At 37.4% G+C, this 12,341-nt stretch overlaps 1 protein-coding gene across 2 annotated transcripts in view; it reads right to left on the reverse strand.

Annotated features, from left to right (window-relative positions):
• The window catches only part of ME1 (malic enzyme 1), a 192,792-nt gene that overhangs the window by 107,994 nt on the left and 72,457 nt on the right, over positions 1 to 12,341 (reverse strand). For both annotated transcript variants that reach the window (XM_030859406.3, XM_060283299.2), the window contains exons 4-5: positions 11,993 to 12,068; positions 9,632 to 9,793 (exon numbers count right to left, since the gene is read on the reverse strand). In XM_030859406.3, the coding sequence (XP_030715266.1) occupies positions 9,632 to 9,793; positions 11,993 to 12,068 (238 nt within the window). The remainder of the gene's footprint in view (positions 1 to 9,631; positions 9,794 to 11,992; positions 12,069 to 12,341) is intronic.

Here is a 12,341-nt window from a genome sequence, read left to right on the forward strand (position 1 = left end):
CAGGACATTTTGACTACAAGGGGTTTTTCACATGTGAAAGTGGAATACAGAGTGGCAGCATAGAACCTACATGACATGTCACACAAACCCGTCATTCTGCCATATTTCAGTGAATTAAGTTTTCTTTTTGCCTTCTCAGTACAGTAGCAGTGCAAGCATAAAGAGAATAAAGTGTCAACAGGTGGCCAAGATAGGGGAGTAGGAAGACCCTAAACTTACCTCCTCCCACAGACACAACAAAATAACAACTCCTTATAGAATAAGTATCTAAGAGAAAGGCCTGAAGACTAACCAAAAAGATTTTCCACAAGTAAAGACATAAAGAAGAAATCACAATGAGATGGGTGGGAGGCAGAGATGACAGAGTCAGGACCCACACTCTTAGGTCAGCCACCCACAAACAGGAGGGATATCACAATCAGAGGTTCTCCCCAAGGAGCGAGGGGTCTCAGCCCACGTCAGACGCCCCAGCCCAGGAGTCCTGCACTGGGGAGATGAGCCCCCAGAATATATGGCTTTGAAAACCAGTGGGGCTTCTCTTTGGGAGAGCTGGAGGACTGTAGGAAACAGAGACTTGGCTCCTAAAAAGTATAAGCAAAATCTCACATGCACAGAGGCAGGGGCCCGGGTCCAACACGCTTGCTGATCTTAGACAGCCACCTAAAGACGCAGGAAGCAGCTGGAACCGCCCTCGGAGAAAGAAGCAGTGGCAACAGCCATTCTGAGGACCTCATTCTACTATGATAATACTGGCTCTAGCAAAGCACCATTCTGAAATCTTCCCTCTAGCCTATTAGCACCAGGGTCCAGGCCCCATACTCCAGCAGGCCAGCATCGGTCCCAGGCTCCCCAGCTGCACAAAGAGCCATGCAGGGACCCAGCCTCACCCAGCAGACTGGCAACAGACCCACGCCACCCTAGGTCACACAGCCAAACACACAGGAAGCCTACCCTCCCATCCAGGTGGCCCACAGCCACCTCAGGAGGCATGGCCTCACAGTCAACCAAGACGGAAACCAGCCCCGCTACCAGCATGCCCAGAGTAGTTGGCCGTGCCAAAACAGAAGGATGCACACAGCCCACACAGGGCGTACCCCTAGAACATTTGGCTCTGAGAGAAGAGTGCCACTGGGCCCCAGAGGACATCTACAGAAGGCCACTTCTCCAACACCGGGAAACGTAACCAGTCTACCTACCACATAGAAAAAAACACAAGAATTAGGCAAAACAAGGAAACAGAAGAATTTGTTCCAAATGAAGGAATAAGCCATAACCTCAAAAGAAAGAACTAAATAAAATGGAGATAAGCAATACATCCAATAAATAGTTCAAGGTGATGATCATAAAGATGCTCACCAAATTTGGTAGAAAGATGGATGGATACAGTGAGAATTTCAACAGAGTTCAAAAATATAAAGAAGAACCAAACAGGTTGAAGAATATAATAACTGAAATAAAAATACACTAAAGGGGGCTTCCCTGGTGGTGCAGTGGTTGATGCAGGGGACACGGGTTCGTGCCCCAGTCCGGGAAGATCCCGCGTGCCGTGGAGCGGCTGGGCCCGTGAGCCATGGCCACTGAGCCTGCGCGTCCGGAGCCTGTGCTCCGCAACGTAAGAGGCCACAATAGTGAGAGGCCCGCGTACCACACAAAAAAAAAATAATAATAATACACTAAAGGAATCAATGGCAGATTACATGATAAAGAGCAATGAATGGATTGGTGAACTGGAAGAGAAAGTAGTGGAAATTAACCAAGATGAACAGAAAAAAGAAAAAACAATTGTAAAAAATAAGGACAGGTTAAGAGATCTCTGCAACAACATGAAGCATACTAACATTCACATTATAGAGGTCCCAAAAGAAGAGAGAGAAAGGGGCAGAGAATTTATTTGGAGAAATAATAGCTGAAAACTATCCTAACCTTGGGAAGAAAACAGACATCCAGGTCCAAGAAGCACAGAGAGTCCCAAAGGAGATGAACCCAAAGAGGTCCACACCAAGACACATTATAATTAAAATGGCAAAAATTAAAGATAAAGAGAGAATCCTAAAAGCAGCTAGAGAAAAGCAACTTGTTACGTACAAGGGAACTCCCATAAGACTATCAGCTGACTTTTCAGTAGAAACTTTATAGGTCAGAGGGAGTGGCACAATACGTTCAAAGTGTTGAAAGGAAAAACCCTACAACCAAGAATACTCCACCCAGCAAGGTTACCATCCAGATTTGAAGGAGTGATGAAAAGCTTTACAGACAAGCACAAGATAAAAGAGTTCAGCACCACTAAACCGGCCATACAAAAAATGTTAAAGGGACTTCTCTAAGTGAAAAAGAAAAAGCTACAACTAGAAATATGGAAATTACAAAAAGCAAAATCTCACTGGTAAAGGCAAACATACAGTAAAGGTAATGGACCAACTACTTATACAGCTAGTAGAAAGGTTAAAAGATAAAGTAGTAAAATCATCTATATCTAACATAAGTAGTTAAAGAATACACAAAATAAAAAGATGTAAAATATGACATTAGACATAAATGGTGGGGGAAGGGATGAGTAAAAATGTAGGGCTGTTAGAATGCATTCAAACTTACGAGATCATCAACTTAAAACAGACACCTATATGTAAGGTTGCTATATATGAACCTCACATAACCACAAACAAAAAAACTATAATAGATACACGAAAAATAAGGAGAAAGGAATCCAAACTTAACATTAAAGATACTCATCAAATCACAAGAGAAAAAAAGAGGAACAGAGAAAAACTATAAAAACAACCAAAAAGCATTGGCTTTTTTTTTTTTTTTTTTGCAGCACACGGGCCTCTAACTGCTGTGGCCTCTCCCATTGCAGAGCACAGGCTCCGGACGTGCAGGCCCAGCAGCCATGGCTCATGGGCCCAGCTGCTCTGTGGCATGTGGGATCCTCCCGGACTGGGGCACGAACCCGCATCCCCTGCATCGGCAGGCGGACTCTCAACCACTGCGCCACCAGGGAAGCCCTAAGCATTGGCATTTTAAAATGCCAATAAGTATATACCTATCAAAAATTACTGTTGAAGTAAATTAATTAAATGCTCCAATCAAAGACATAAAGTGGCTGAATAGATTTAAAAAAAAAAAAAAGAACCATATATATGCTGCCTAAAACAGATTCACTACAGATAGAAAAACAGACAGACTGTAAGTGATGGGATGAAAAAAAGAATTCTATGAAAAAGCTTGGATAGCAACAATTATATAAGACAAAATAGACTTAAAGACTATAACAAGACATAAAGCACATTACATAATGATAAAGGGATCAATCAAAGATGAATATATAACAATTAAAAATATATATGACCCAACATAGGGGCACTTAAATACATAAAACAAGTATTAACAACATAGAGAAAGTGACAGTAATACAATAATGGTAGGCACTTTAACACCCCACTTACATTAATGAACATATCATCTACACAGAAAAACAAGAAGGAAACACTGGCCTTAAATGACACATTAGACCAGATGGACTTAATAGATTTATAAAACATTCCATCCAAAAACAGCATAATACACATTCTTTTCAAGTGCACATGGAACATTCTCAGGACAGATCACGTTAGACCACAAAACGAGGCTCAGTAAATTTTAAAAAGCTGAAATCATATCAAGCATATTTTCTAACCACAATGCTCTAAGACCAGGAATCAACTACAAGGAAAAAAAGAGCAAAAACCACAAACGCGTGGAGGCTAAACAATATGCTACTAAACAACCAATGGATCACTGAAGAAATCAAAGAGGAAACCAGAAAATACCTGGAGACAAATGAAAATGAAAACACAAATGATCCAAAATCTATGGGATGAAGAAAAGCAGTTCTCAGATGGAAGTTTATATTGATATAAGCTTCCCTCAAGAAACAAGAAAAATCTCAAACAACCCAACCTTACACCCAAAGGAGCTACAAAAGGACAAACAAAACTCAAAGTTAGTGGAAGGAAAGAAATCATAAAGGTCAGAGCAGAAATAAATAAAATAGAAACTTAAAAAAGAAATAAAGAAAGAAAAGAAGAGATCAATGAAACTAAGAACTGGTTCTTTGAAAAGATAAACAAAATTGATAAACCTTTAGCCAGACTCCTCAAGAAAAAAAAAGGGAGAAGGCCCAAATCAATAAAATCGGAAATGAAAAAGGAGAAATTACAACCAACACTGCAGAAATACAGAGGATCATAAGAGACTATGACAAACAAATAAAATGGACAACCTAGAAGAAATGAACAAATTCCTAGAAATGTACAATCTCCCAAGACTAAACCAGGAAGAAGTAGAAAATGTAAACAGACCTATTACCAGTAATGAAATTGAATCAGTAATTTTAAAACTCCCACCAAGATCAAATGGCTTCTACGATGAATTCTACCAAACATTTAGAAAAGACTGAACACCATTCCTTCTCAAACTATTCCAAAAAACTACAGAGGAAGGCACACTTCCAAACTCCATCTACAAGGCCAGCATCAGCCTGATACCAAAATCAGATGAAGACATCACAAAAAAAAAATTCCAGGCCAATGTCACTGATGAACACAGAAGCAAAAATCCTCAAAAAAATGCTATTAAACCGAACCCAACAATACAGTAAAAGGATCATACACCATGATCAAGTGGGATTTATCCCAGGGATGCAAGGATTCTTCAATATTCGCAAATCAATCAGTGTGATACATCACATTACCAAACTGAAGAATAAAGACCACACAATCATCTCAATAGATGCAGAAAAAGCTTTTGACAAAATTCAACACCTATTTATGCTAAAAATCTCTCCAAAAATGGGCATACAGGGAACTTACCTCAACATAATAAAGGCCATAAATGACAAACCCACAGCTAACATCATTCTCAGTGGTGAAAAGCTGAAAGCATTCCCTCTTAAGATCAGGAACAAGACAAGGATGTCCACTGTCGCCACTTTTATTCAATATAGTTTTGGAAGTCTTAGCCACGGCAATCACAGAAGAAAAATAAATAAAAGGAATCCAAATTGGAAAAGAAGACGTAAAACTTTCACTGTTTGCAGATGACATGATACTATACATAGAAAATCCTAAAGATGCTACCAGAAAATTACTAGAGCTCATCAATGAATTTGGTAAAGTTGCAGGATACAAAACTAATACAGAGAAATCTCTTGCATTCCTATACACTAACAACAAAAGATCATAAAGAGAAATTAAGGAAACAATTCCATTTACCATCACATCAAAAAGAATAAAATATCTAGGAATAAACCTACCTAAGGAGGTAAAAGACCTGTACTCAGAAAGCTATCAGACACTGATGAAAGAAATTGAAGATAACACAAACATATGGAAAGATATAACGTGTTCATGGATTGGAAGAATTAATAGTTAAAATGACCATACTACCCAAAGCAGTGTATTCATTCAATGCAATCCCAAGGGCATTTTCCGCAGCACTAGAATAAATAATTTTAAAACTTTGTACGGAAACACAAAAGACCTCAGATAGCCAGCACAATCTTCAGAAAGAACAGAGCTGGAGGAATCAGGCTCCCTGACCTCAGATTATATTAAAAGCTACCATAATCGAAACAGTATGATACTGGCACAAAAACAGATGCATAAATCAATGGAACAGAATCGAGAGCTCAGAAATAAACGCACATACTTGTGGTCAATTAATCTATGACAAAGGAGGCAAGAATATGAAATGGAGAAAAGACAGTCTGTTGACTAAGTGGTGCTGGGAAAACTGAACAGCTACGTGTACAAGAATGAAATTAGAACATTCTCTAATATCTTACACAAAACTAAAATCAAAGTGGATTCAAGGGCTTCCCTGGTGGCACAGTGGTTGAGAGTCCGCCTGCCGATGCAGGGGACACGGGTTCGTGCCCTGGTCTGGGAAGATCCCACATGCTGCGGAGCAGCTGGGCCCGTAAGCCATGGCCGCTGAGCCTGCGCGTCCGGAGCCTGTGCTCCGCAACGGGAGAGGCCGCAACAGTGAGAGGCCCGCGTACCGCAAAAAAAAAAAAAAGAAAAAAAACAATGGATTCAAGACCTAAATGTAACACGAGAAACCATATAACTCCTAAAAGAAAATGTAGGTGGAACACTCTTTGACATAAATTATAGCAAGATTTTTTTGAATTTGTCTCCTAAAGGAAACAAAAGCAAAAATAAACAAATGGGACCTAATTAAGCTTAAAAGCTTTTGCTCAGGAAATAAAACCATCAACAAAACAAAAAGACAACCTAATGAATGGAAGAAAATATTTGCAAATGATATAACCAATAAAAGATTAATATCCAAAATATATACACAGCTCATATTAAAAAAACAACCCAGGGGGCTTCCCTGATGGCGCAGTGGTTGAGAATCTGCCTGCTAATGCAGGGGACATAGGTTCGAGCCCTGGTCTGGGAGATCCCACATGCCGCAGAGCAACTAGGCCCGTGAGCCACAACTACTGTGCCTGCGTTTCTGGAGCCCACGCTCTGCAACAAGAGAGGCTGCGATAGTGAGAGGCCCGCGCACCGCGATGAAGCGTGGCCCCTGCTTGCCACAACTAGAGAAAGCCCTCACACAGAAACGAAGACCCAACATAGTAAAAATAAATAAATAAACAACACAATTAAAAAATGGGCAGAAGAAATGAGTAGACATTTTTCCAAAGAAGACAGGGAGATGGACAACAGACACATGAAACAATGCTTAGCATGACTAATCATCAGAGAAATGCACATTAAAGCCACAATGGGACATCACTTCACACCTGTCAGAATGGCTGTCATCAAAAAGACCACAAACAACAAATGTTGGTGAGGATGTGGAGAAGAGGGAACCCTCGTACACTTTTGGTGGGAGTGTAAATTGGTGCAGCCACTGTGGAAAACACTATGGAGGTTTCTCAAAAGACTAAAAACAAAACTACCAAATGACCCAGCAATTCCACTGCTGGGTATATATCCGAAGAAAACAAAAACACTAATTCAAAAAAATACATGCACCCCAATGTTCATAGCAGCATTATTTACGATTGCCAAGATATGGAAGCAACCTAAGTATCCGTCAACAGATGAATGGATAAAGATGTGGCATATATATATACAATGGAATACTACTCAGCCATAAGAAGAATGAACTTTTGCCTTTTATAACAACATGGACGGACTTGGAGGGTATTATGCTAAGTGAAATAAGTTTGACAGAGAAAGACAAATACTGTATAGCATTTATATGTGGAATCTCAAAAATAAAACAAACTAGTGAATATAAAAGAAACAGAATCATAGATATAGAGAACAAACTAGTGGTTATCAGTGAGAAGAGAGAAGGGGTGAGGGACAAGAGAGGGGTAGGAGCTTAAGAGTTCAAAACTACTATGTATAAAATAAATAAGCTACAAGGACATATTGTACAACACAGGGACTATAGCCAATATTTTATAATAACTGTAAATGTGATATAACCTTTAAAAACTGTGAATTACTATGCTAGACACCTGAAACTTATATAATATTGTAAATCAACTATACCTCGATAAAGAAACCCTATGGTATCCAGCAAAAGCATTTCTAAGAGGAAAGTTTATAGCTATACACGCCTACCTCAGGAAACAAGAAAAATCTCAAATAAATCATCTAACCTTACACCTCAAGGAACTATAGAAAGAAGAAAGAACAAAACCCAAAGTTAGTAAAAGGAAAGAAATCATAAAGATCAGAGCAGAAATAAATGAAATTGAGACTAAAAAACAATAGAAGACCAATGAAAATAAGGTCCTTTGTAAAGATAAACAAAATTAATAAACCTTTACCCAGACTCATCAAGAAAAAAAGAGAAAGGGCCCAAATAGGTAAAATCAGAAATGAAAGATGAGAAGTTACAACAGACACCATGGAAATACAAAGGATCATAAGAGATTACATGAACAATCACATGCCAATAATATGGACAACCTATTAGAAATGGATAAATTCCTAGAAATTTACGTCTCCCAAAAACTGAATCAGGAAGAAATATAAAATACGAAAAGACTTATTACAAGTAATGAAATTAAATCAATAATAATAAAAATAAAACTCCCAACAAACAAAAGTCCAGGATCATAAGGCTTCACAGGAAAATTCTATAAAACATTTAAAGAAGAGATAACACCTAACCATCTCAAACTATTCCAAAAACTTGAAAAGAAAGGAATGCTTCCAAGCTCATTCTACAAGGCCACTATCACCCTGATATAAAAATCAGACAAGGAAAAAAAAAAAAAATCAGACAAGGATGTCACACACACAAAAAGAAAATTACAGGCCAATATCACTGATGAACATAGAAGCAAAAATCCTTAACTAAATATTAGCAAAACAAATTCAACAATACATTAAAAGGATCAAACACCATGATCAAGTGGGATTTATCCCAGGAATGCAAGTATGGTTCAATATCTGCAAATCAATGTGATGTAACACATTAATGTGAGATACCACATTAACAAATTGAACAATAAAAAAATCATATGATCGGGACTTCCCTGGTGGCACAGTGGTTAAGAATCCGCCTGCCAATGCAGGGGACATGGGTTCAAGCCCTGGTCCGGGAAGATCCCATGCCGTAGAGCAACTAAGCCCACATGCCACAACTACTGAGCCTGCACTCTAGAGCCCGTGAGCCACAGCTACTGAAGCCTACAGGCCTAGAGCCCGTGCTCCACAACAAGAGAAGCCACCACAAGAAGAAGCCCTCACACTGCAATGAAGAGTAGCCCCCCCTTCGCTGTAACTAGAGAAAGCCCGTGCACAGCAATGAAGACCCAACGCAGGCATAAATAAATAAATAAATAAAATTGATTTAAAAAAAAAGAATCATATGATCATCTCAACAGATGCCAAAAAGACTTTTAACAGAATTCAACAGCCATTTATGATAAAAACTATCAAAAAGTGGGTACAGAGAGAATATACCTCAACATGATAAAGATCTAGGTTTGATATTTACATGCAGCTTTTGAAAAGTCTATCTTAACTGACCATTATTTTTCATTTCTATTTCATAAACCTCTACCTTTAATTTATAGTATCTATCACTCACAACTAATCCAAATATTAGCAATTACAGATGAGCAAAAATATGTACTACTTGATATATAACTTTAAGATTCTAAAATATCGATGCAGGAAAAAGAAATGCTAAACTCCAAATCATCTACCACAAACTCAATACAGATTTTTAGAACAAGATTTCAGACTGACTAAACTTAATAAATTCTTTGGGATTAGTTCCTGCCTAGTATAAAAATAATTTTTTAAAAAGTAACAAGGATATCCTAAAGTAAAACATATACTCTATAGAACAATGGTGTTAAGTGCTCATCAAAGGATACTAAAACACTAAAGAAGCTGCTAAAAACTTAATCACATTACAGAAAAGGGGAAGCGGAAAGGAAAAGCAAAAGAATAATTTCTTTACAAGACTTGGGGGATGGGTTTGAGGAGAGAGAAAGAACCAAACAAAAAAGATGAATTTCATTAAGTTCCTGAAATAATCTCAAAATGCAGAAATATGGTACTATTTTTTAAGGTGTAGAGCTGTGTTATAGACTTAAATTGTTTACCTCATTTTCTGTTCCCACGTCCAGCATGACAGGCAGACATTGTTGAGGATTCATCCCTCCACAAGCTGTATACAGAGCCAGTTTACCCACGGGGATGCCCATCCCATTACAGCCAAGGTCTCCCAGGCCAAGAATACGCTCTCCGTCAGTCACCACAATAGCCTCAAAGAAAAAGAAAAAATATCTATTAACAGATGTTTGCAAATTCTGGGGCATCGTTCCTACTCTCTGTTTCTGAAGTTAATATTTATGCAATGAAATACTAAGCTGTCGAAAAGCATAAATTGAATATACATGGAAAAGATTTTATATGATCATTAAGTGTGGAAGACTGGGGAGAATAAATAATTTGATATATGCATTTCAAATGTATTTTTAAAATACATACATATGATTGTTTGGTTGTTGAGAAAAGAAGACAAGGTATGCCCATAAAGATTCAAACAACTCAAATAATTCAGTCTTAAATCAGGAGGAGTAAGTGGGCAGAGTACAGGTAAATAAGAGCTCAAACTGGGAACTAAAGTGAACCTCAGAACAGCTTTGAAACTAGTCACATCCACTTTGAGTACCATTAGGAGAGTCCATGGTTAAATCATTGCTCAGGAGTCCCCAGTGCTCTGATCTTTAGTTTATGCATCCTCCTAATTTCACAACAATGTTGATCCATCCTCTTTAACTCCTATAACATAGGATACTGTTCTACCATCTTTGAAATATGCCAAGCACAGTCTATTACTACTCTTACCTGATAGTAGAGTACCACTAGACAATTTTAGTTTAGTTTATTTTATTGTTTAGTTTATTTCTAATCATCTTGAATATCTACAAAGCATACATTTTAATCATGTGGAGATTTTAATGCTAAGTACTTTGTTATCTTTATTGAAATTAATGCATCTTTCATCTGTATTCTGTGATTCATGGCCATTACATGAATTTAAGCAAAACCCAATTTTGTGAAACACAATTTATTAGATTTTCTACAAACTGCTACACTTGTCATATCCATGGAGCCTAGAAAAAATGTCAGTTATCTGACCTTAGATAAACTGATGAATTAAAGCTTCTGTTTCTTATTTATAAAAATGCAAATGATAAATATACTTTTCAGAGTAGCTGCATAAAATTAGGAGCCAACTCTGTTGTGCTCACTACTGCACACCAACATCTAGCACAGCATTTGGCACATAGTAAACAATCAAAAACATTAATTAATTGAATAAATCTATGATTCAATACAATGAAATCATGATAAACAAAGAACTTACCGTATTACCTGGTATATTACGAATTCTCAAAAAAATTATAGATATTAGTACTATTATTATCATAAGGACTAATGTACAGAGTCATAGCATTTTAGAAGCAAAGGGGAATTTGGACTACATTCAGTCTATCCCTCTTACAGATTAGGAAACCGAAGATAAGTGAACTGAAATAATTTGCCTACAGTGATTTACCTCATTAATATCAAAGAACCAGGACCCGAGTGTGTTAACTCCTAGTGCAGTGTTTTTCTACCACACTATAATGCAGAACATATATTTTAAAAGTTTGAGGGCTTTTCATTTAGTTTTCTGTTCACCTATATTGTGCAGCTCTTAAAGACCTGCCTTAAAAGTAAATGTGTACATGTATATATGTACTGTTAACTAACTTAAAAATACATATATACATTTCACCCAAAAGTGGGTGAAAATTATTTCTGCATACTCCATAAAGTTGATCTTTGTCAAGTTTTCCATGTCTCATTGAAAAGGGTCAATATGCTAGGCTGTTTTGGAGAAGGCAACTTGAGACACCTGCATTCAATTCCTACCACCACCATGCACTACTATGTAACCCACCTGTGCCTTCCTCTCCTCATGGAATTACCACGATACTACATGAGTTAATCCAGGTAAAGTGGCTCACTCAGAAAGCTACCAAACGGTAGATACTATCATTATTCTATTTTCATCAGCTCACTCCCAGAGGGGAGTCAAGTTAGATACTTCAGGTCACCACGATAAAGGAAATGGATTAAGATTTTTGCCTACCTTGATTCCTCTTAGTGGATGATTAAACACAAAAGAAAAAGGAGTTTGCTCAAAGAAATTCAGACACTACTTCAACATTTTGTCAACACTTTTCATAACTTACAATGAATAAAGAAACACTAAGAAATCTGATGGAAATAATGGTGACACTTAGAATCCAAATGGTATCAGAATAAAATTAATCCACTATGCAAAAGTCAAAGGGATATAAATAGAAAAGCTGGTGAAGGCTACATAGCATGGTGAAAAGTGTCAGCCTGTTGTGGGATAGGGAAAAGAACAAATGTGCCACAGTGGGAAAACGTGATAACTAGCTTACCTTGATGACATCTTCTGGCCATGCATTAAGAACAGAAGCAATATGCCCTCGATCATGGATACTAATAAACAGACCTCTGACAGGAAAAAAAAGGAGTAATTTCAATTTACTTCAGACTTGTCACACTATCACGAATTTTTTTTTTAATTTTCAAATCCATGTAATATATCTCCATTTTTATCAAACTAGTGAAAATTATTGCCTTAAACACATATGGGGCAAGAATCTTATAAGTAAGGGAGAAATTATTTTAAATGATATATCAACATCTACAATAAAGGTAGCTTCACTCTTATAGTACATATTCTTAAATACTTTTTAATTAAAGAAATATTCACTATTTTTATAC

This window comes from Globicephala melas, chromosome 14 (assembly GCF_963455315.2).
Source record: "Globicephala melas chromosome 14, mGloMel1.2, whole genome shotgun sequence".
In the NCBI taxonomy this organism is placed as follows: domain Eukaryota; kingdom Metazoa; phylum Chordata; class Mammalia; order Artiodactyla; family Delphinidae; genus Globicephala; species Globicephala melas.